Genomic DNA, 26,314 nt, shown 5'->3' with positions numbered 1-26,314 from the left:
CTTTTCCTAAAATAATTTTACATGTTGCCAAAATAAGTGAGTGCCTAGAATGTGTTGTTTGTAGGCCCATTCACTGCTAATTTAATCCCTGACTACAGAAAATACAGATGCTTTTATCACTTATAGTTGCCAGTATTGAAAAAGTAATCTATGGTACACAAAGTGACGAATTAAGCATGTCAGAATTAGTGTGTGGTCACCTCTCAACCAACAACACACCAATTGTAAAAGGCTCCATGGCTGACACACACTGACCACTTTAGTGGCCCTCAGCTGCTTTCCTTGCTCCACTCTTCTTTCCTCCAATCCATTTCCCACACTTAAGCCAGAGTAGGCCTCCTAAAGCACAGATGTGATAATGTCACCCTCCTGCTTAAAACCCTGCATGGCTCCACATTGCCTTTAACATAAAGATGTGATTTTCGAGACCCCACCTTCCTCTGCAGCCTCATCTGAGATCACCCTCCCAAAACCCAACTCTGCTTCAGCCACACCGTCCTCCTTTCTGATGTTAGAAGACCCTGCCACCTCCTGACTTTGGTCTTCCCTCTGCATGCCCTCTCTTCCACCTGGGTGGCTTGTCCTCATCATTCAAATCCCAGTGTCTCTTCCAGGCATCCTCTGATCTTTACACAAAGTGAAGTCCCATGGTCTCCTTCACATCTCCAGACTCCTCCGTCATAGGTTCCTCACAAGTTTATAACTGCTTGCTTAATTCCCTCCTTTCCCCAGTAGGCATCGAGCTTTCCGAGACCAGGGGACCACACCTCCCTTGTGGGCTCTAGAGCCCCAGATCTCAGCACATTCATAGTAGATGATCAAAAATACTTAGAGTATGAGTGAATAACACAGCCCCTGACCTCAGGAAGCTCAAAATATAGTGGTAAAGTAGACCAAAAATATGGCAAAATCTATTCCATTATCACCTTAGACATGACACGCAAGTCTCTCTTATGGAAAAAAATTGATATTTTGAATCTATAGAATGTATTAAAAATAAAATTTTACTAATATACTTTTATTGTGAAGTACAATATATATAAAATGTTTAAAGTAGTACGAGAATAAAATGAATATACTCCATACTTATGCCAAGGAAAAATAAATGACCATATTTGAGAAGCTCCCTCTATCCCTTATCTCATCACCAAATAAGGGAGGTTTTATAGTTGTTTATTTTTTGAAAACCATTTCTTTCTTATCAGCTGATTAAGTCATATGGAATTTCCTGTAAAAATTAGCAAAGTGCAAAAATGCCGTATGTATTTGTATGCATTTGTGCTTATTTTTTCCAGTAATGGATGTCATATTTTCTGAGAATGTCAGGAGTGATCCACTACCTATCACTCTTTTTGTGATTACTATCACATAACTGTATTGACTGAATCTAGCATGCCTAGTGCTAAAAGGTTGATCATGCATCAACATGAAGCAACCCCTTTTCTAAACAAACTCATAAAGTATTTGAACGTCTGACATTGTCACACACTCTACCTTGCATCTTCCCAAGTTAAAAAAAAAATTGCCTCGTAACTCAAATATACAGTTTCTAGCCATCAGACTCCTTTTTACTTGAGCCAAGGATTCAGAGGATACTTGATCTCAGGTGGTTGGTGACAATACTTTATATAAATAAAACTATTTAAACTTTGCCTTTCATTATATGCCACTTTATTTTTCCCCTCATTAGCAGTAATACTTTCTATATCAAGCAAGGTGTTAGTTGACCTTTGTCAAAAAGTTGTGTGTGAAGGGCTACATGTCCCCTGGACGCTGCTGTTTTAATCTTTTAACTGATTGTCACATGTCCAGTGGATAAATGAGCTGTCGATGGCCCAGATCTTTCTTGCGCCTGTACATCCTATGGCTTAGAAGAGCTCCCTGAACAAGTAATTGCCCAGAAGTCTTTATCCGTGACAAAGATGAATGGGAACCCAGACCTGCCTACCTTCTGGGGATTTCCATGTCTTATCTATAATGTTGTCATCAATGAATTTATAAGCCATTGCAGAAAAGGGATGAACAAAAGAAGCCATCAGGAGACTGATGGAGAAATGACAAGAACTGTAGTGTTGAGGATTCCTGAGATTATCAAGGCCACAGGGGAGAGCCCAGAGGTAGGAGTATTGGGCTATACCTCCAGGGAATATCACTCTCAGGAAGAGGAAAGATAGATTCTAAGCTGTTGTGGCTGTGTGTAGATCCATATGAAAAAAAAAAAAATCCTCAAGTTATTTTAGCCATAATTTTTAAAAAGCTGGTTACAAGTCAATGAGTCACATAGATGTAGCTTAATGGTAAACAACTTTAACTTTCTGCATAGATTTTCTGGCTGAAGCACAAACTTTGGGTTGACTCTTGTCAGAAACAAAATTTCATAGACAAATTTTTCTCAAGCACTGTCATCAGTGTCATCTATGCATCACAGAGGCGTAATATACCTGGCAAACAGAATGCTTATAGAGGCAGCAAGTTTTTTCTTTCCTTTTTATTAAAGTTAAAAGATTGCTGTTTTCTCTCACAAAGACATGAAATCATCATGTCCAGATCAGTGGTTATAAAGGAGTCATTAGCAGGTATGCGATGCCAGGTGCACCAACCAGGTGCACCAGTGAGAGGGAAAAGGAGCCACTGGAGAGGCCAGTGATAAGCACTGTTTTTGATTTTGACGCAACACGCTTCTAGCCCCCATCTGGTAGGGCCAACGCATATAACAACAAGAAATCATGTCAATAAGGATCAGAAGCAGAGCATCAAGTAACAGTTTGAGCTTTAAAGAGATTATTCCTTATTTTTCTCAAGCTACAAAAATATAGAATACATAGTTCGCCTTTTTATTAGTTTTTGGGGGGGAAAGGAGACTTTTTATGTGACAGTAGTGTTTATTTACCATTTGAGGATCCAAAATAATGGCAGTTCTCTCAGGCCCCTTACCTGTCTCACACCAACAAGCACTCCAGCCCCGCTCTTTGAGTGACGACAGGTAAAACTGCCAAATGGGAGTGCTTTTAGTGTCACCTTGCCTTGGAAATAGCACCAATACCACATAATGCCAAGACAGCTAGTAGATTGAAATATATATCATTTTTCAATCGTCTTCATCAGGCAGGAAACAATTTTTATATATCAGTCATTACATGATATACCACTGCATTTACAGCTTCAAGAGCCTAGTCTAGAGGAGATGAGAAAATGATTTTTGTAGAGACAAGAACCTTTCAGAGGAAAGAATTGGACTCAGAATTTTCCTGTTAAGTAGGACATCATTTTTTGTTTGTTTTTTTCTTTGAAAGTGGTTTTGTTTGGTTTTGGAAGTGAGGGAGGGTTAAGAAGAGTGTATTTATTGTCCTCAAAGTAATGTGGAACATTGCTGAAGCTGACATAACTGAAATTTCAAGTTTAATTTTTGTTTTCTGCCTACTTAATCTCAATAAACCACCCAAGTACTGTACTATTCCTTAGAGCATATGTAACCCCTCTGAGTAGCCATTAGCCATCTTAGCCCTGCCTGAGTCTTGCTACTTTTGTTGGATGTACCAGAGGTAAATACTGCATAGCCCAGTGTAAAGTGAAGTTATTTGCAGGAAACACTGATGATCAAAGAATATGAAATTAAGGACGATGATTAATATCAACTGGAACTGCCTATCACACCCTGTATTCATCTCAGAAAATTGAGTTTGATCACTTGCTTTTGACTGAGAGCTATAAAAATCCCAGCCCTTTGATCAGAAATTCTCTTCCCTAATCTTAGTGATAGGACCTATCACTAGCACTAGAAATGCAGTTCACTGATTTGCTTTTCAAATGAAAGTAATGATTTGCTGTAGGGTAACAAATCCTAAACTTTTAGTGTTCTTATTTTGGAAGCTTACTAAACCAATGGTTTTGCTTTTTGCGTTTTAAAATTAAATTAAATTAAATAAACCTTGGAGGAAAGAATCTGTAAAAATGTGATAGTATGTACTATATGTACTATACTTTAAAAATAGTATATACTATATGTACTATACTTTCCCAATTAGACTTAGCCTTAAAATCAGCAGATAGATGGACAGAGATGCAAAAAGCAAGTATAGTAAAATGTTAGTGGTAGAATCTAGGTAGTAAGTTTACAGATGCTCACTGTAAAATTCTTTTAACTTTGCTGTATGTTTGATTTCTTATGATAAAATATTGGAAAAGATATGTAAGAAGGTGCATACCTAATACTGAACTTGTGTTCTTGAGAAAATGTCATCGTACAATGACATAAGATTGAGCAACCTTAATGGATATTTATGTCGGAGAATTCTCATCTTTGAAAAACCTGGAAAATAGAAAATATTCTAAGAAGCTTTAAAACTCTTCAGGTTATTTCCTTATAGACCAAGAGCCACTCTAAAGATAGGAAAGGCAGCATTAAGGAGGGTCTGCAAGGCTATAGTGAAAATTATAATGTACATCACTGCCATTTTATTGTTCAACTAGTAAGTAACTGGAATATCTATTTTCCCAATTACACTTAGCCTTAAAATCAAAAAATTACTAAATATCTGGTCATATGCATATGACTTAAAACGTGGTTTAAAATGCATCAACATATTTGTTGTGCTTACATTTCTTTTTTCACCCAGCAATATACCTTTAGGACAGAATTTGATTACCATATGTTATGTTTCCTCAAGCCTGGCCCGAAACTAAAAAATTACACCCTGTGGCTATTTTGTTTTTCCATAACATCACAGTTGGTGGGGGGGAGAACACAACTGTGAATGTCTTTAAAAAAGAAAAAAATAGTTCTTGAAAAATGCCAAGTGTAATAAGCACCTCTGCAAACAATTCTCTGTAATGAATTTCCCCTTCAGAAGGTTGATTTCCTCCATCTATAAGAAAAATAAAAGATCTGCAAATTGTCCTTTTAATTGGTAAGGTGATTACTTTCTATTTAAAAGGTCTGTCCAGGCTTATGTCCTAAATGGAGAAACTCTCAAGCTTTTATTCCAAGTCTTTGGGGAGAAACTCCTCCCTCTTTTTCTGTTTTCTCCTTTCATTGTTTCTTTGGCTCCCACAGCAGTGGTGTTGGTAGATGTGCTGACACTGCGGATCTTTTAAAAAAAGAAGGGACATGGGACCAAAATGATATCAAAAACTGAAAGCTAATATTATAAGGGAGACTGAAGAGGAAAGGGACTTATTAAATACAATAAACAAAACATCCACTTCACCATCCTACCACACTGGCCACAAGGGACAGAAGCAATAACTGTACCATGAAACTTACATTTAAAGAAAAAAAAAACACTAGTATTTATCCCTCCAGAAACATATTAAAGGAAGGGTAAAGCCCTGACCCAGTCGCTTTTCTGCAAAGTAGACTTAAAATGAGTATTTTCTATGGCAATTGTATGGATCTCTCAAGCAATCATATTTTGTTTTCTTTCTTATTATGATTATAAAAGAAATTCATTCTTATTCCAAAAAGAACTGCCAAGTATAAAGAGAACACACAAATCATGCATAATTCCATCGCCCAGAGAAAAGGATTTTTAATATTTGGTATATATCCTTCTAGATTTTTCTTATGTAAATATATACCACAAAATTGTAAATGTTAAAAGAGAAACATGCAGTTTTTCTCCAAAAGCACTTTGTTCTTACTTTCTTGCTTCATGAATTATTCCCGTTCACCCTCTGGTATCTACATTTTCACTTTTATTACTGCTCCTTCTTGAACCATAAACATACTCAATACCTTTACACAAGGAAAGGGGGGAAAACTATAACTTTCCCAGTATTCTCACCCTGTATTTTTTGTCTTTTCACTAGCATTCTTGCTCCTCTTTCTCTCTCTCTCTCTTTTTTTAAGCTGTGGCCTAAGAACACTTAAGATGATATCTACCACCTTAACAAATTTCCCCTCTTTCCCTTTTTATTCAAGTTTTCTAAGGGAAAATAAGTCCTCTCTCACCCTTACCACCAATATATTCATTAATTTACTCTAATCTTGATTCCACCTTCACTAATTCTTCTGTTCCTAACATCCTTGATGACTTCCAAAATGCCAAATACAGTGAAAGTGTGCAGTTCTCCTTATTTAACCTTTCATCAGCATTTGACACCGTCTACGACTTGTTTTCCTTGGACTGCATTCTGGTTCTCCTCCTATACCTATGGCCACTCCTATTCTGCCTCCTTCACTGGGTTCTTTTCTTTGGCCCATTCTTTAAATGTAATGATTCTCCACGACTCCAGCCTTAGTCCTCTTCTCTTCTGACTCTACATTTTCTTTTTTAATGAGTTCGACCACTCCTACAATTTTAATTATCCCCATCAATCCGTATGTCTTGCCCTATCTCTCTTCTAAAAATATAGATCCATATAACCAAGCGGCCAACTGGATCTTTCCACTTGGATGAACTTTCCTCAGACACCTCAACCTCAGCAAGTGTCTTCTTAGCACAGTGTCTCCTTTCCCAGTCCTCCCCCCTCTTGCTGATATCCTATTCACCTGGTGGCAACACCATGTAACAGCTGTACCGGTGTAAATAACAACAAAGACATTTCTGAAAATACATGATACAGACCTGACCACTGAAAGAAGTAATATTTGCATTTATTTTGACATCTATAGTCAATCCTAAGTTGTATTTGGGACTAATTCATACAATTAGTTCTAAAAAGGGCTGCTAGAGAATTTGATAATTAGGAGTCCATTGGTGACGGTCAAGAATGCAACTCTAGTAAATTGCAACCTGATTGTGATTGGTTTAGAAGTGAAGAGAAAGGAAGGAACTATGGCTAGTGAGCACGGACCACTCTTTCAAGCTTGATGGTAAAGAGATAAGAGAGATTAAATGAATGTCATTAGGGGAAAGCAGATGTGAGGAAGTCATCTTTTAGAACAGGGAAAACTGAGCAATTTTGCAGGCTGCAGGAAGGAAGGTGGTCGTGAAGAAGGGATTGAAGGTAAGAAAAATAAGAAGATAGGAACTGAATACTGACAACCACGAAGGGAGTAGGAAGGTCTTTGCTTCTTTTGTGTATATTATTATTCTTCATTAACATTTGCTTAAATAAATTCAGGTCTACTATTTATCACATTGCAGTATTGAATAAGTAATAGTAATAATATTTTTTGTAATTTTGTATGCAAACCTTTATATTTATTTTGACATCTATAGTTAGGCAAAAAATGTCATTGAGGCTAATTTGTACAATTAGTTAAATCATGTGTTCCTTTTCCCTTTCAAAACTTCCCTTATATATTCCATTCCTAGTGAGTATGATGAATCCTTTTAATTCAACCCATATACAACTAGTAGCTTTCAGTTAAAACTCTTTCTTTTTCATAAACTCTTATTCTAAAATGAACATTGGGTACTTCATTTGTCAGGTCTCTATCCCATCAAATTTTATTATTGTTTTGTTACTTACTTGCAAAATTTCCTTATATAATACATTCTATATCTGTGGCCATATATGGTTTTCCTATACAGTTTCCAAGTTTTATGGTTTATTTAGTTCAAGTGAATAAACCCAGCTTTCTGTTTCACTTTTGTGGAGGTAGATAGAGTCAAGGAGAGCTGGTGGAACATTTACAGAGAGGAAAGATTACCAGTTAGGCTTGATGTTCCTAAGAAAACAACAGCTCTGATTCAGTGGTATTAAAAAATTTGGCAGTATTAAAAAGTAACTAGATAGTTCTCCTATCAGTTACTCAGAAAGGGTTCATAATGTGTGAGGGAGAGGGGAGATACTGTGTTTGGAGTTTCAGAGACTGGACACTTATCTTGAGCTGAAAGCTTCTCACAGGGAGGGAGGCAGTCTCAGCAAATGATGACTATTTCCTTCCTTTCCTCACTTCTCCCACCTCGAGGTCCTCACTGTTTTAGCTCCACTGCACTGACGCTCCCTCCTCAGCTGCACTGTTTTAGCTCCACTGCACTGACGCTCCCTCCTCAGCTGCACTGTTTTAGCTCCACTGCACTGACGCTCCCTCCTCAGCTGCACTGTTTTAGCTCCACTGCACTGACGCTCCCTCCTCAGCTGCACACAGGGGAGCAGTGCACAAAATCGGCTCTCAACAGGCAGCATGCTCAGGCTGAGGTGGACAGGGGCCTAACCTTACTGCCTCAGTTGAAATCCTCAGCTCCAGTGGCTGCCAGGGGAGGTGGGAGGAGCACAGGAAGTGATTACCCTCGGGCTTCTCCTCCCACAGAAGCCCTGCCTCCTCACGCTGGGACAGTGGGGAGGTTAGCTTGCTTTCTCCTTCGAGTTCAGTCCTTTGGCTAATGTGAAAGACCACGCAGAAACTATGGAGTTGCTTTTTGTGCTTGACAAAGTGCAGAGATAGAAGACAGGGATTCCCGGCTGGGAGGAGGGAGGAGAGCTGAAGACCCCGGCCTGGGCTGGCTGATCTAAGCAGTCAAAGTGGGAAGCTGAGTGCCTGAAAGAGGATTATACCCGCACTAGAAATAAGCAGTAAGTGAGCGAATAACCGTTATGGCTTAGAAAAGGCTTAATCCCCCTGCGTTATGGGGTGAGCTAGAAAATATTGCTTAACTCTAGAGTAAAACTGGAAGGCTTCTGACTCTGTGTACAGTTGTCTGTTGTTTGGAAACTAGGGGCTTAAGAGCAAGCCCAGAGCTCTAAATGCCTCCTCCCACTCCTGGAAAATGCCAACTTCTACTTACAGTAGTTGGGGATATAATCTCCTTCCCTAGCCTCTTCCTGGTAAAATTTAGTAATAAACCAGATAGGGAGTTGGGATTAAATTGGAAAAGTTGAATCTGGTATTGGCAGAAATGGCGATCTTGAATTACGTTCTGTGAATGCCGACATTGTTATATCTATTAGCAGTGATTTGCTAATCACAAGAAAGTCTGGGGCAGGACATTGAAAAGGGAGAATTGAAAGCTTTTATGACAGAGAAGCTGAGTAGTCCATATGCGTGAGATGAAATATAAAAATGTGTATAATTAATAATAGATGGAGGGGTTTTTTGAGCATTAAACTAGAACAGCAGTCAGGGAACATATACTTGGATATAAGCTAGAAAAGAAGAAATTTTAGTTTCAATAATTTTTTGTGCTAACCCAAAATTTCACAATGTTTACAAAGTCAAGACAGTGATTCGGGGATACTTCGATTATTGCGGTACACTATAAATACTGTTGCTGGGCAAGATCTGTGGTTCTCTGGTCAGCAAGTTCTGGCAATGAAGCCACTGCTGCTGGTGCAAAGAATTCTGGGATGTCTGACAGTGAAATGGATGGGAAGACCCACATTCCATCTCTACTTAATGTCCTTTTGTCCAGAAGTCGGGTCATGCACATGAGCTACTTGGTACGTATACAGATCAATATTCAGAAAGGCATTTCTAAATGTTTTGCATTAGAGGGTCTCTGGACAATATCTTATGGCAACCAGTGGACTAAAGCAAAGTGGTAGGAAGGAAGTCCATCTTGATCAAAACCAACCTTGTTCTCTTTGTTCTCCATCAGTCCTGAAATGGAACCTCAAATGAGGACAAGAATAATAATAGAGAGAAATACTGTGGCCATCTGTTCTGTTCTAAGTGGTTAAACTAATTAATATATGAATGAGAATTCAGATTTTATTTATGCATCCTAATACTTGAAGATTCAGAAAAATATCTTTATTACAGAAAAAAACCCCACAAAAATAGGAGGTATGTTTATTGGGGAGGAAATATGGAAATCTGCTTTTGAAATGTTACAGGAGAAAAAACAGACAAGAATCGTTTCCCACAGTATAAAGAAGATTTATGTCATGTTCGCTGAAGGATGTAATTCTTCCCCCAATGAGATGAGGATCCTAATATGGCACAGTAGATGCAAACAGATATTTTTAATTCCCTTAATTCTAGTTGATATAATTATTACCGAGAACAAGAATTGCTTTTTTTAAAAATAATAACCTTGGATTACAGCTAATTATGTAGTGAATTTTCTTTTCTTTTTCTTACTGGTCCTCTATGAAGGTACTATGTTTCTGAAATTATGAAGAAGCAACTGTCATTCCTGGTATTTCCTTTAACCATTGCACTGGGAGAAAGAAAAAGAAAAGACTCAGACATATTATCTTTCTCCTATAACACAACAGTAAAATGATTGTAATGATCTATGTCCTTTTCTAACTTATAAAGTTATGAACTTTTGCTATGGGGAAGATAGATGGGGGGGAAATGCCAATAAAGTACATTTTTTAAAATGGTCTGTACCCTACCAACTTTTCAAACTACCTAATTTTGAAAATTATTTTACTTATCTTTTTAAAATTATTTCTGAGTTGCTTTTCCAATGTTACTTTTCATCAGATTTATAAGCAAACACAGAAAATCTGAAGATTCGTTATCTGAGTGGTGTTATTCTTGCTTAGTCTTAAAAATATATAAAGGATTAAAATAAAACATTTGATAGTTGAAATCTTAAGCATAATATAATCACTAAATGCAGTTTCAGTCTTTAAGAAAAATGTGCTGGGACTCTTTAAGGAGTTGCTTATTTATCTCGAAATATTAAAGAATCTTTTCTAAAAATATGGAATTGAAAAAAGAAAAGCATAACAATATTCAGAGAAGGATTAAAAGTATAATTTGGATGGGAGGGGCTAAGCGGGAGCCAGCGGTTTAATAAAGATATTTTCTGTTGTCCATGAGAGATTGGCATAAAGAATGATGTATTATGACTAGTGAACAATGCTAAGAAAAGACTTTTATCTTTAAAAAGTATTAAGTGGGAATTAACATTATTAATGGAAAGAAACTAAATGATCATTTAAAATTATTCTTTCACAAGAAAAGTAAAGAAAAAGGATATGGAAAACTAAGCAGTGATGAAGACCTGAAAATAATTGTTGATCAAAAGCAGGTAAGTGAATGCTTACATACATTTTCTAATGTTGCACTGTAGATTTTTGACAACTGAAGCCCTTTGAGCTTTCAGCCCTGCCCTGGAAGCTATATTAGCTTAGCTCGTCTAACTGAGGCCTGCATAATAAGATAGATTTTGAAAGCAGCTAAGCCTCCCCGTCTAATGCCTCTGATGCACTGACTTCTGCATGATGTCAACATGTATGTCCTGTATGTAAGAATGATGAAAAATAAAGCAGAGCAAGATAAGAGAATTTTTGGAAATTAAAAGCCCCACTTGAAAAATGAAATCAGTACAATGACAATTTGTTGGGAAAAAAATATTTAAATAAGAACCAGAAAGTAAATTATTTTGAAAATGAGAAATGCTACTATTAGTGTAAAACAATGAATATAATTTAAGAGGACAGGGATATAAGACTTTAAAAAACTGAGAAGTTTAAACATATTGCCCAATTTACTTTCTCAGATTGTCTGCAGTAAATTTAGAGACTTTTTTAAAAAACAAACAAAAAAAGAAGCTATTTAATATTCTTTAATACTGCCTGTGATTTGAGAAACATCTAGCTTATATTTCATATGGGCCCATAAGGTGAAATGAAAACTGCTTAATATACCATAAACAATGACAGGTAATGGAAGGTATCCAGCTCGTGCCACTGAATTGGCATTAGCCCTTAACGTCTTTGTTAATTATCAGGGAGACAAGATAACTGCACATCTATTTCATGTGTAAGTGGCTCTGATTCTGATGTAAGCTCAGGTGGAGATAGAGAAATAATTCAAAGGAATCTGAGCAGATGAAGAAGTTAGAAAGAAGGCAGTCAGCAAGTTACAGAAAGCCAAGTTGAATTTAGACAGTTTCCTAATCATGCAGTCTGTTTTGCATCATGGTGATTGCATTAAAGGAGCCCTTGTGTCTATTTCTGAAAAAAGGGAAAATGACCATCAGAAGATAGCAACCAGAAACAATTAACTTACCAACTGGCTTATTAGACCTGGAATAATTAAGGTAACTGAAGTGGTCTTCTGGGGAAAACTGAAAAAAAGCATCTCCCCAGGAGGTGCAGAATATGTCCATACTACAGGGTTCACTCAAACTACCTTCAAGTTTTTCTTGCCTTATCTTCACTCTCCTGCTTCTGAGTAAACCAGGGTGGAAGAGTGTTGGATATGGCCCTATGTTTCTACTCAGCGCCAAATTGTCAGTTCGGTTAATAAGATAAGTGGGACTGGAGCCTGAGTGCTCTGCTGGGCTATTAAGCTCTCATTTTAACTATGCCAGATTAATTACTTGGGGTGTGTGATCTCCATCTCCCATAGATCCTGTGCTGTAGACTAGCATTCTGATGAAAGGACTGGACCTCCCTGGCAAATGAACTAGTAAAATACAATTGAGTATATTATGAGAATATATATACCTATAAATTTCTCTATTAAAATTAAAAGTTTTATTTTTTATTTCTTCTTTAATCATGTAGAAGTTAAATTCCTACTCTTTTTATACTTCCTTACTATCATTCTGCCCCCAAAGCTGCTTTTGTTTTCTTTCTTTCTTTTCTTTAGTTTTTCCTAAAGCTTCTTTTTGTTTTAAGTGAATTTGGGGATTCAGAAAAGGGAGTCATTGTTCTTTTATTCTCGTGGTACTTTTCACAAAATTTATATTGTTGTTCCTAAACACATTTTATTAACTGTTAAGCAATCTTTTAAAAAAAGAGAACCCACTTTCCTGCTTCTTCAGAAAATAACACTTTTCTTACCTGGATCAAATGAGGGAGGATTCAGTTTCTCAGTCACTGTTGTCTCTGTAGTTATCATGTTTCCTCCGGTGCCGTTGGACCAGTTGGCACCAGTTGGCAGTGACCCAGCTTTGCTGAGTCATTCATGTCAAAACATGTCTCAAAAGATGAGTAATTATGAATATGAGTTGGCTTTGGTGTTTGCTGTTGGCAGTAAGAGTAGTCCTTCCTTTTGGGGAAGGTTTATTTGGTGTTGCTGTAATGAAGAAATCCTAGGTAGAAACAATGACAGCGTTGACACCTCGAAGTAAAATATTTGGGAAAACACTCTAATTAGTCTTTATAACACTACAAAAAAATTCTTCCTAAGTTTAAGAGATCAACTTTAAAAGTGTATGTGTGTTTATGTGTGGATGTGGTAAAACACTTTTTTCTAATAGTGCTTCATCTCACAGTTGTTATATATATTTTGGCAGGGGGGAAGGAATCTTTATGTTCTATTTAGTCTTCCTATGTCTTTTCAGAAACATGGTAGAAATTTGTTAGTCAATCTTCATATAATTGCAAAAAGCTTTAAATAAAATAGTTGGAGTGCTGTGAAGGGCAGAAGTCTACTAAACTCATTTAATCTGTCATTCAGAAACTGTCGCTCTACAAATGCTGTGCAAGCTATATGCCGTTTTATCAGTCATGTGATTTGCCAGTCTTGTACTTCCACAGAAAGCCCACAATTTTGCTTATGTAAGCAAATTAATAGCAGAAGCAGCCCAGAGTATGAGGATTTTGTTCACTCTGGCTGCCCACATTCAAGGGGGTAAAAGGTGATTTCTGTGTTATTTCTACATAAGAAAAAGTAATTTTGGAAATGCGTAAGGTTTTCTTCTTAAAAGGCAATATTGTGCTTCTCTTTTTGTGAAATTTTAGTGGCAAGATTTATTTGAGATACACATGAAAACATTCCAGAGAATTCTTAGATTAGTGTTGATGTCCTAAAGTAATAGGAGCTGCCATATAATATGTAATCACACACCCACACACTTCTATAGTCATTTAAATATAAATGTATCACATTGGCATTGAAGTCCATATTCTCCAAAAATCCCTAGAGTTTTCAAATTTCAAGCATAGGAAAGTAATCAAAAGAAGCATTAGATAAAAATCTTTATACCTCTAAAACCCAGACATTTGATATAAATATATACAGATATTTCATTATGTATATAATTATATAATGTATATAATAGACATATATACAGTTATTATATACATATAATTATAATAAAATATATAAAATTCTATATTTGGCTTTCTAGAATAAATACATATTTAAAAGAAATTTTAAATATGTATTTTGGATTATTCTTATTATTTTTTAACATATTCTTTCCTGATTGGAAGGGAGTGCATCTTGTTTAGGAATAGATTTCATGTACAAATGAATTTTCTTTGAAGTTGCTGAGATATCGGGGTGGGAGTGGGGGAGTAGATGGTCAAGTACCTTGAGTAAGTGATTAAAAACATTAGCCACTTTGAATAAATAAATTCTATTTTAAATTACTATTTTTAATTAGAATAGAGTCAGTTTAGCTCAAGGTTTGTGGTACGTTCACCAAGATAGCTTTTTTTCTAAAATGTTTTCAAATTCCAAGCAGACTTAAAGGAGGTAACCAAGGCTGACACAAAATTATAGAATATTATCACTATAAAGGGGATACACTTGTAGGTTCAAGCATTTCAAAATAGTTTTCACAGTATGTTGTAGATTGAGTTGATTGTAGGACTCAGAGTTGCAGCTGCATATCTTTCAGTGCAATAAGGTGGGGAAATGTCAAATGTCAACCCATGACAAAGGGAACAAGTGTACATGGATCAGAACCATGGTTCTCAAGTTTTAGCAGCTGCAGAATCCTCTAGAGGGCTTCTCAGAACACAGATTGCTGGGCCCCACGCACCCCCAGAGTTTCTGATTCTGCAGGTCGAGAGGTAGGGCCCAAGAATTTGGATTTCTAAGTCCTCAGTTCCCACTGCTGGTCCCAGACCATACTTTGAGAATGGCCGGGTCAAAGGAAACAACTCTTGCAGTTCTAAAGAGAAAAAACCTATGTATGACTTGTGATAAATTTGACATTCTTCAACTGGGCATTACCTGGAAACCTAAAACCTAGAATTCATAGACATCCAGTGTAATGATGCTGGAAACAAGAAAATCACGGACATTTACAACTAAAGGTGCCTTAAAGACCCAGGTTTGCATCTGACTGAATTCCACTTAGTAGCCTTGTGTTCTTGTGGTAGTCTTGTGATTTGAGGTATTTCCTTATTTGTAAAATACTACTCTTCTCTTCCCAGCTCTTAGAGTTTCTCTAAGAAGATGAATTTATAACCAGTATGTCATTTTAAGTAGCTAGTCATCACCACCTATTAGTCTGCTTGGCCTGCCATGCAAAATATCATAGACTGGGTGGCTTAAACAACACAGATTTCTTTCTCACAGCTCTGGCGGCTAGAAAGTCCAAGATAAACGGGCTGGCATGGTTGGTTTCTGGCGAAGGCTCTCTTCCTGACTTGTAGATAACCAACTTCTCACTTTATCCTCACATCCTCATATGGCAGAGAGAGAGAGAGAGACAGAGAGAGCTCTGGTGTCTCTCCCTCTTTATAGGGCCCCATTCTTAAGGCATCATTTAACCATTATCACCTCCTTGCAGACCTGTCTCCAAATACAGCCACATTAAGGGTTAGGGCTTTAACATATGAATTTGGAGGGGACACAAACATTCAGTCCATAACACCACCACACAACCCCAATTCAGCAAACAGGAACATTGAGATCTAGAAAGGTGAATCGAGTTTCCCCCGAGTCCCTGCTTAGGTACACAGAGAGGACGGGAAGCCAGCCTTCCCCCCTGACGTGCAATCCAGTACACCATCTATCATCCTATATAGCTCTCTACGGTCGCCCATTACTGGTCATCCCATAGGTGGGCATTAAGAAGCTGTTTTGCTTCAGTGCTCTAATTATATAAAATAACCATCTACTAGGAAGTATCATAATTGGCCAGTATTTATTTATTGAACCCTCACAGGGATAATCTTTTTCACAAACACTCCTTAGCAGTTTACTTCCCTCTTGGCCCCTATAGCTTATTAGGAGAGAAAAGCCCTTCAAAACAAATGTGCACAAAATTAGAGCTGAAAGATGGTTGTTGCCATCCACTCACCCTTCCCGTACCTACACAGCCTCCTCCAAGAGGGCCTTGACCAGACGTGAGAGGCGCCATGGGGAGAGACAACGCATACCTTTCTTAGCCCCAAACCCTTGTGAGAATCTCCTTTTAAATTTGTAGGAGAAGCCCGAGCAGAAAGCAATGGAAACTAGAATTTCTGTGATTTTTCTCTAAAGAAAAAGAAGAGACAAAGTATCGCCACCCCCTTGTGTTTCCAGTAGCACATAAGCATTTGAGTAGGATTGTAATTTTATCCTAGTGGTCACTGTGGGAATGAATCCTAAAGAGGAAAATATAGGCCAACGTGAAAGAAAAATGGAAGAATGAGAAAAACAGATTAACAGGAAAAGATACTGAGCTTCCTTCTGCTAACAGTTAGTGTGGTCATACCACCATCTAAGCAGCTGACCTGATTCTCGGACTCATAAATAGTAAAAGGAATGGGGGTGATATGTGTCACTGCCTTGTACTCAGCACCATCTGGCCAGTGCTTTTTTTTGCCATATCAATATGGTGACTTAATTTAAATATAAGTCAGATCCCATTTACCTCTGAGAAGGCTTATGAAGCATGAGACCCTGTCTCTTGGCGTCATGTATAACACTCTCCCTGGGTACCTTCTTGGAACCCCATGTTGGTCACCAAGAACAGAAACCCCCTTTAGACTTGCAGAAAAGAAACAAGCTGGGCAGCCTGGAGATTCTGAAGCAGGATACTGTGAGACTCTGGAAGGGCCAAGCACATTATGCCGTTGTGGTTGCCCCCATTATGCTCACAGCAGACATAGGCTCATTAGCATTTTCCTCGGAAAGATTGATAGATGAGAAATGGTTCAATGAATATAAGCCATATTTAGGTGTGATGAGAGAGGCCAAAGCTTTTCAAATTTGCTATCTGCCGAAGCTTTTCAAATTTGCTATCTATCTGAAATCAGCACTGGAGTAAACAAAGATTCACTACTGTAGTCCAATCAGTGCCATCTTGTCAGCAAAGCTATTTATCATCAATAAATGTACAAGGCAAGGGGAAAGTTTTGCACAAGGTTAAATAGAAAAATTACTGGGAGAAAGGCATTTTTACACATCTTTTATTCCTAAATATTACCTATTTGTGTCAAGTAATATGAAAATAGTTCTGAGTTACTGGTAATTGAGAAGGGGGTGAGGGGTGGAAGTCACAGTAATGCAAAATATCTTACTTTATTTTTCCTTGTAAACTCAATGCTGAGAGGTTTTTTTGGTGTTTTGACTTGATGCATTTCAATTTAGTATACTGATTCCCCTAGGCATCACCTCTGACTCTAGGAAAAACAAAAAGGGCAGACCTAATACCATAATTTCAGAGTCTTCTGACACATTACTGAGATCTGAAGATAGAAGGCCAGAAAATGTAGAGGGTCGCTCTTTATAGAGTGACACAGGGGCAGGCAGGAGACACCTGAAATGAATGAAGTAGGAGGCCATCGTCCTAGTTTCTAGTCTTGGCTATGCCACTTACTAAGCAGAAGACCTTGGAGTGAGCAATTTAAGTTCTCTGAGTTTCTGTTTCTTCATCTGTAAAGTGGAATAATACCATCTCAGATGGTATTATTATTTTGCTCAGATGTCTGTTGTGAGGTTCACATGGGGATGCCCCTCTGGAGAGCCTTGTGTCCAGCTCAGCCTCCTCTGGTCAGAACCAAGTCTAGAATCCAGGACCACGGCTATTTTGTCTCATGCTCTTTCCATCAGCAGCTCACACTTCCTGAATGTTGAGTTGGTTGTTGCATCACATTTTCACTTTGCTTATTCCCACTGCTTTCCTAGTAAGCAGTTTGCGTGCCTTCTGTAAGATACTGTCAGTTACTCTAGTCTGGTGCCTTTTCGGGGCTCCTGGCTCCTCTGCCACTGCTCGTGTTGGCCATTGTGAATATAGCAAAGTTGTTACACAGTGGTTGTGAGGGAGGCTTTCACAGTCAGGAATCTGAATGAAAACTGGCTACAGCCATGTAGTAGCTATATTACCTTGGGAAAATTAACTAGCCTCTCTGAGCCTCAGGCTGCTCTGCTATAAAATGAAGAAAATTCTATCTACTTCATAAAGTACTTGTTAGGATAAATAAGTTGCTGTAAATAAAGGCTTAGCAAAGTGCATGGCATGAAATAAGTGCCGTATAAATGTCAGGTACTGGGGTGGGTGAGTGGTGGGAGTTGATGGTAAAAGCCTTAGATTTAGTAGGTATAGAATCCCCTTGGATTTCTTCAGGACTGAGTTATAATTTAAACAATAAAGTCTATTTTGAGATCATAGATACAAATGTCTCCTTGGATCAACCAAGTACAGAAATGAGGGGAACAGACTGTGTGTAAGAAAAATAGGGAGTGAGGGGGGCAGTGGCTAATGTCACCAGCTGGCCCCTCTAGAAGGAGCAGCACCTACCAGCCCCAGCTAATTGCCATCTTGTTGAAAAATGGGCTCAGGATCACCACATACACTAATTTTTCAAGAGAAGCAATTAATCTGCTGCTTTTTAAATGTTTAAAACCAGTTTTTAAATTTTATAGCAATGTGTAGTCAAACAAAATAGTGTGGTTCTGTTTACAGCCCTGGGGTTCCAGTTTGTGACCTGTTACACTCATGAGACTCTAAGATCAAAGGAGAGTAGGATGCCGACATGGGCCCGAGTGGGCCTCTGCTCGCCCCGTTTCTCTCCTGCTTTACACCCTCTCCCTTGAAACCTAACCTAACCTAGTTGTCGATCTGATTAAAACAATAGACATTAAGATATAATTGTCAGGGCTTCCCTGGTGGCACAGTCGTTAAGAATCCGCCTGCCAATGCAGGGGACATGGGTTCGAGCCCTGGTCCGGGAAGATCCCACATGCCGCGGAGCAACTAAGCCCGTGTGCCACAACTACTGAGCCTGCCCTCTAGAGCCCGCGAGCCACAGCTACTGAAACCCACGCACCTAGAGCCCATGCTCAGAAACAAGAGAAGCCACCGCAGTGAGAAGCCCATGCCCGCAACAAAGAGTAGCCCCTGCTCGCCGCAACTAGAGAAAGCCCGCGCACAGCAACGAAGACCCAACACAGCCAAAAATAAACAAATAAAATAAATAAATAAATAAAAAGATATAATTGTCAGATGGTCTTCAGTACCCCGGAGGTTCAAGTACCTCAAAAGAGAACTTGTTACCTAAAATGTAAAAAAATCCCCATTTGATAAAATGAGTAGGTCAGATATTTGTAAGTGGAAAGTATTGCTGATATTTCCTATTCAGGACTTTTACTACCTCCTAGTCTTACCAACTTAGCAACTCAGAGAGTAAACAAGGTACCCGCCTTGCAGAGTAGCAAGTACCCAGCTTTCCTCCACAAGTCCCTCTTCCCCAATTTTGCAAACAGTAATGCAAAGCACAGGGCTCAGTCAAAAACTGTAACCACTGAAAAAGAGAGACCATGAGTTACCACTTCAAGTTCAACAAATATCTTAAATGCCATTATATATCTTTATTTTAAGATATTAATGTACAGCCTATGTTCATTAGATGCAGCATAAAAAACTGGACTTTCAGACTGGAAAAATATATAGATGTAAGTAATTTTTAAATAGCCCATTTTTTTAATCTAATGGGGAAAAGTGCTGGCTGAATGTAAAAATGATGTGATATATGAAAATAACAGGCCGGGACAGTAATGCTTAAACTCAGCCATTTGGAACACAACTTGAAAAGAAACCATTCAACCTTTCACTGTGGAAGGTTTGTTGTGCTTTTACTGGTTTTGTGTTTGGGGAATTTGTTTTGTTTTGTTGGTGCTGGTGTTGTTTTAAGTAGATTCATCTGGTCAGTCTGAGAACTGTAGACATTAGAGCTGGAAGGAATTTCAGAAGATAATCTAATCCAGTGGTTTTAAAACTGTGCTCCGTGGACCCCGTTCCCAGCCACTTTGAACAGAGGAGGGGGTTCACGCACGTGATGCCACCCCTTAGAGAGTAAGTTGGCCCCAGGTGCGCAGACAAGCTTTGGGTGATGAAAGGGCGCTGCTGCTAAGAAGTTTGATTATATTGGTTCTACTTCAACCAGAATAAGTTGAGTCTTAGATAGGGAAGTAGCTTGACTGTGTCACTAGGTTATTTTATATCACAGGGAATATTAGAATTCGGGTCTGCAGCCTCTCGTCCTGGCTTCATTCATCTACCCCTATAACTGCCTTCCTAAATTAAACTGCTTCTTAGCCTTTCTTCCAAACTCCCTCCTGCTGGTAAGCTAGGCATACCAGTCAATCCAGAGAAATCACTTGAGAGCAGTGTGTCTTTCAAGGGCACAGCTGACTCTATTAAATTTGCCTGATAAACTTTTATGAAAAGATGTTAATATGAGATGCTTCCTACTTCATAACGAGGTTCTCACAAACTTTGTGACAACTTCCCAGTTTTAGAAGTGGAATTTGAATCTCCTAAGATTCCCCCTAATGAGCTTAGCAGAGTGTTTCCTCCACGTTGAAGCAGAGGGTTCTTCCACAGCTCATCTCCCAGGTCTTCTCCACCTGGATCAACTTATCATCTCCCTTTCAATTGGCCTTGGGGATTGTGAGCCAGGCCCACAGTTCAGCATCTAGCTGCCTAGTCCGTCCATTCTGAATGGGTTGCCCGTGCTTTGTCTAATGAACCCTGCCTGTGACTCTCACTGGTTACTGATTCCATCAGTGTCTATTGTCATAAGGGCTTCGAAAAGCAGTTGTGGGTGGAAATATTTATACTGAAAAGATTTATGTTACAAATTCAAAATCTGATAAATAAAAAAGATTAAGGAACAGAAAGACCGTACAAATGTTTTTTTCTTTTTTTGATACTTACTTTTTTTGATACTTAAACAGACTTTCCCCTTTGAGAATCCAAATGCTAGGAGAGGAGAAAGAGAATGAACAAACCCCTCTTGGCTCTGCAGACAGACTTCCTAAACCCCATAGATGTGGGGTCGGGGGGAGTGAGAAGGGTAAAAAAGAAAACAAAAGTTTAGAGAGTAGACTTCCCTTCCTTCTCTTCTGACTTTGGACCTAGATGCCAGTGCTCTGCCATTGCCCTGACCTTGTCATTTCTGTGGTTGTGCTTTTATTTCTCTCCCATCCAGACTTTGCAGTACATGTCTTTTCCTTTCTGCTCAGCCCCACTCTCTGATCCCTGCCTTTGGAATGTGTCTCTTATTCTGGCACTGCACCTATAAGGTTTGACAGAAACACAGTTCTTGCAAACCTGCTTTTTTTTTTTTTAATGCTCCATTGCTCCTTCTTTTTCTTCAAAACAACTCTATGATTCTGTCATTTCCATTTTTAGTCATTAATTTTTCACATGGTCTACCCCCAGACAGGGTGAGTACCACTTCCTTCCTATCTTGTGATCTAGGAAAAACACATGCACACACAAATGATCATTCAATACAATTGTTATTTATTCCTCATCATAGTATTTTTTGGCCAAATGATCTCATTCTTGAAATATATGAATAAGTGACTTATTAAAGAAATGGTGAGAGAATGTACCATCTCGGCTTTGTGCTAGAGGCTCTGAATAGAAAAAAAAAGTTCATTCATCACTCTTTTCTACCTAAATTATCTCAATTGTATAATTAGTGAATAATTAATGATTTCTTGTAGAAAAACACTAAGCATGGAAGTAGTTTTCTTCCAGTCAAAGGTTGTCCAATTATCACTTCCCTACACTCTCAGCTTTTATCTTTAAATTTTAAATGTGTCCTCAAAATTGACCCATTAATTTCTGTGAACTATGGGAGTAGCTTCTGAAAAAGAGATGAGTGATGGTGCATCAGCTGATGGATTTTTTTTAATCAAGTTGTTTAGTACAGAATAAAACAAATTGAAGCTCACAAACAGGCTTAGTTATTCTTAAACTTTTAAGCTAAAGATATAAAACCTTAGAAACTTTGCATTTTAAAAAAATGGAAGAAATTTGTCTTTCACTAAATGAATGAGCAATCTTACCCTTTCATCCAAACTCCAAGGAACTTGATTTAAAATCCTTCCACTGTGGTTTTATGAACCACGGTAGCCGTACAAGACATGCATGGACCCCAACACTGCTTGGGCTACAGGTGACGGACACTCAAGACACAGAGAGAAGTGATGCTTCTCGCTGTCTCCCACATATTACGCAGACGCCTCAGTTGGGCTTGCAGGCCATGGATGGTCCAGTCCCTGACTACCCTGTTATCCCCCTCCGTGCCCCATTCATACTGAACAACTTGAAGCACCCCAAGTGTGTTAACATCCTTCCTCCCTTTTTGCCTTTGTCCTGTGCATGTATATACATATATGATACACATCACAAAATCTTCTGATGTATCCCCTAAGAGTGGAAGGATATAGATGGAGGGAAGGAGCCCTTCTCATGGTTGTGCTAGAGACTTTCCCCTTTGAGAATCCAAATGCTAGGAGAGGAGAAAGAGAATGAACAAACCCCTCTTGGCTCTGCAGACAGACTTCCTAAACCCCATAGATGTGGGGTCGGGGGGAGTGAGAAGGGTAAAAAAGAAAACAAAAGTGAAGCCTATTCCTAAAAAAGGATAAGGAGCAAATGGGAAAACAGAAAAATCTGAGAACCTATTGTTTATAGAAGTTTGATATGTAAACAATTTTGCTATGTGTCTTCTGGGGTTTGGTTGTGGGGGAAATATTTAGTCACATTTAGCACGTTTACACCTTTTGTTGTTCTAAAAAAAGCTGGGGCTTGATTCTGCCCTGTTCCCAAGACGCTTCCTCTCATGTGATACAGGAGGGAGAGCCGTGGAGAACCCAGCAGAACCAGTTCAGGCGACGCTGGCAACATTTAGCTGTCAGTATTCAGGAGGGACCACCAAGCAGGGAATCATATGTTTAAAAACCGGTTCTAAGATAGACTATGTGAGCAAAATTAAATTGTCTTCCTCTTAATTATGAGGTAACTTAACTTCCAAAGATACATGGGATGCTGCTTTTGAAAAAAAACAATAGCATTATTTTGATGGAAATGATCTAACTTCCTACTTCATTCATTTATTTTACAAAAACTTCTTAACAGCCTATTTCTCGCTAGGTATTTGCCAGGTGCTGGGACACAGAAATGACATAAACATAGGCATGGCCTTTAGGAAGCCGACAGTACAGCGTGGGGCTTCGGTCAATAGGCAGTTATGGTGCAGGTGCTGCAGCAGGTTTGGAACTGAGGACTTCAGGGAGTACTTAGGACCCTGAGGCCTCTAAGATGTGTGTCATTTCCCTAGTCATGGTCCTGGAAGAATTACAGAGTCTTCCTAGTGTTCAGTGTATTCCCAGGACAAGACATGGTTTGGGGGAACAATGACCAAATATGTTTTTTAGAGCCTGGCTGTTCAAAGAGAGGTCCATAGACCAGCAGCACCAGCGTCACCTGCATTTTGTTAGAAATTCATAGACTGAATCCCGGACTGAATCAGAGTCTGTAAGGTTGGGGCCCAGGAATTAGTTTTAACGAGCTTCCAGGGAATTCCGATCCTCACTGTGGTTTGAGGAGCACTGTTTTAGATTATTCAAATTTTTGGTGTCAAGAAAAGATCAGTTATTATTTTGGTAAAGATGTTAAACTTTGATTTCCAAGGACTACAAAAGAAAAGGAGTTAAGACAAATTAAACATCTTAAGTCCTTAATTTCACTGTTCCTAACCTTGCAAATATCCCCTCCCAGTTTCATTCATTAAAGTGAACCTACACAGTGATCAATCCTGTGACCCAGGTTGTTTCGTTAAGAAAGTACAGATGATGGAGACTAAGAGGTAAAACTTATTAAGGTAATCTTTGTCTTAAGCGCTTCTAATCTTAAACCACTTTTATTAAAAGGTTAATAACAACACACACTTATGTAGCATTTACTATGTGCTATATCCTGGTCTAAACACTTTATATGTATTAACTCATTTAATCCTCCCAACAAATCTATGAGGTAGGTACCATCATCCCCATTTCACAATGCACACTAAGGCATAGGGAGTTTTATGCCAGGCTGCTGCATTGCACAACCCCAAGGAGACGTGCTGTGCCCGCAGTCTGTGTGGCTGTGCCTGACTGCTCTGGGCCCAAAGAGTTCACAGTTAGGAAGTTATCCCTTCCTCATGCTCCCCTGACTTATCAAGGAGATCTGTTATTATCTTGACGGTGCTAGGACTGTAATAGGGTAAAATCTGAGAAAGTCTTTCTGTTTGTAAGGGAAAGATATATAGGGTAGGGAAAAGCATAAATCAATTAAGATGGGCAAATTGGAAAAGAAATATTCTCCCTTCAAAAGACAGTATTCGTGTGTGTCTGTGTGTGTGTGTGTGTGTGTAAGAGAAAGAGAGAGAGAGAAATAGAGAATGTGTGGATACATAGTCATAAACACACATGCCCAGAAGCAAATCTATGAAAAAGGGCAGTTGCCCAGTCCTTGGATAAATGCCCACCTCTGAGGCCATTGGGACCCTGCACTGTACTGAATGGTAGGACCAGGTAACCAGGCAGCCTTGCAAGGGAACCGGTAAAAGGCAGGTACTGCATTAGGGTTGCTACTCGGGTTCGAGTCCTCCCATCTGAGGTGCTTCTCATGATAAGTTAAATCCTTACTTTGCACCTAGAATTTTCTCTGTGCTCACTACATTTGAAAAATTCCATGCCTGGAACAAGAAAGAAAGCGCATCGCTTCAGCATTTGTTGAGTAGCTTTCCATTACTTGGAGTAGATTGCTGTGCTCTAGAAATGTCTTTCCGCCAGCTGCCCCACAGGGACTGACCTTTCTGCTCAGGCTAAAGTCCCTGCTGAACTATTCAGTACAGCTAGTTTATCCCCGGTTGTTGGCAGATCTCCAGTTTCTCTGCCTGCCCATCTAGAAAAGTGGTCTGAGAATTGATATTCTGCCACCCCCTCCAGTCTTTCACTGGCCACAACTCTGCCCCTCCAAGCTCCTGGTGATTCCTGCATCCTCCCAAAAGCAGCACCCAGCCTCTCTCCAAGAGCCTTACCTGTTGGTGCTGGAGAGCTGACAGTCACCCCTGGGGTCCCTTCTCACTGGTTACTCTGCTTATGAGTATACAAAACCCTCCTCAGAAACTTTGAACAAGATCAAAAGTGTCACCCATGTTCCCAAGGACTCTTCATTTTACATACTGTCTCATTTTTGCATAGTCACAAGCATAATTTAAATTTTTGCATAGTTGCAGTTAGTATGCATTCAGTTTTATATCTCCCTCTTTATGTAACACTATGCCAGCCTCACTTTTTCCACATCACTATTTAATTTTTATAAATGTCATTTTAATGGTTGCCTTATATTGAATCAAGGTGAGCCTTAGGCATTTTTTTGCCCCACAACTTTCCCTGGCTTGTGCAGTGACCATCCAGATCTTTCCCTTCTTCTTTCAGGATGCAAGTTATCAAATTAAAAAGGAAAGGAAGGGATTGCAAGAAAATTGTGTACATTGCTATGATTAGACATATACTGATTTACCATGAATTATGCATATTTATGGGAATTTGCACATTGTCATCCTTTCATATCCCTCTGAACCTTTAAGTATCAGTGGAGATGCTACCACACACGTTGCACTGCTCTTGTAAAACCTCAAGTTTAAATCACATCCTACACTGCAGTTATACAGGATTCTGCTTCCTGAGGCTGACCACAGCCGAATCACAAACATGGATTTGCATAAATTTGGTTTGCATGAATTTTTAAGTTTGCTGAGAAGGGAAATTGACTAAATATTGTTAGAGCCACAAATAACTTGGGATATAATTTACTCTGGTACCACATGCATTGAGGACACAGATGTATGGACCCACTAGGATAGTCCTACGCCAAAAAGATACACAGACTTAAAGACCTATATTGAAGTCTAAGCAACTTATATGAACAGGGTAATAGACTTAAAAGTCCTATGACTTCTTCATATTGAAAGGCAATGACAAAAAGAAATAATTGTGAATGCATTTTAGAATATATAGTCTTTTGCAAGTATTCTAGACTTTAAAATTGTTGCTCGGGTCCCAAAATGCAAAACTCTTACATTAATGCAGATCCAGGGGGTACAGGAAGTTAGTTTAGCAGAACTAAAATACAAGTGAGGATGCTAGGATTCAAGTTTCTGGCTTTGCCAATGGCTTTCTCTTTGACCTTGAACAAATCTCTAAGCCTTGACGTCCCTATCAGCAAAGTGATAATATTTTCCCTACTTCTATCTCATAAGAATTCCTGAAGAATTTGTTAAAGAAAACTAAAAAAAAAAATCATCTGAGCCACTCAAGAGGATTACTTCCTGTGAATAAATCCAAAATGGTATCATTTTCAAGGAAGCCACTTACTAAGGCCCTGGGGTTATGAATCAATCTCTTGTGTTAAAGAGCAATTTAAAAATGAGATCCCCTGTAGAAAAGTGAACACATGCAGAACTATTACTTTTAGAGCAGTAAAACGTAGGAAGGGAGGCAAAGTGT

The 26,314-nt window shown here is 38.8% G+C and overlaps 1 protein-coding gene across 5 annotated transcripts in view; it reads left to right on the top strand.

The window, feature by feature from the left end:
* Window positions 1–26,314, top strand: part of PEX5L (peroxisomal biogenesis factor 5 like) — a 247,406-nt gene that overhangs the window by 49,598 nt on the left and 171,494 nt on the right. For 2 of the 5 annotated variants that reach the window (XM_036851578.1, XM_036851577.1), the window contains exons 1-2: window positions 9,216–9,327; window positions 10,803–10,874. The exons of 2 other annotated variants lie outside the window; for them this stretch is intronic. In XM_036851578.1, the coding sequence (XP_036707473.1) occupies window positions 9,235–9,327; window positions 10,803–10,874 (165 nt within the window). In that variant the 5' untranslated portion in view covers window positions 9,216–9,234. Of the gene's footprint in view, window positions 1–8,302; window positions 8,464–9,215; window positions 9,328–10,802; window positions 10,875–26,314 lie in introns of those variants that run through there. One more of the 5 variants, XM_036851573.1, reaches the window with a different exon arrangement.

Source organism: Balaenoptera musculus, chromosome 4 (genome assembly GCF_009873245.2).
Source record: "Balaenoptera musculus isolate JJ_BM4_2016_0621 chromosome 4, mBalMus1.pri.v3, whole genome shotgun sequence".
Classification (NCBI taxonomy): Eukaryota; Metazoa; Chordata; class Mammalia; order Artiodactyla; family Balaenopteridae; genus Balaenoptera; species Balaenoptera musculus.
The sequence above is the reverse complement of the archived record's forward strand: the minus strand, read 5'-3'. Positions and strand labels throughout refer to the sequence as shown.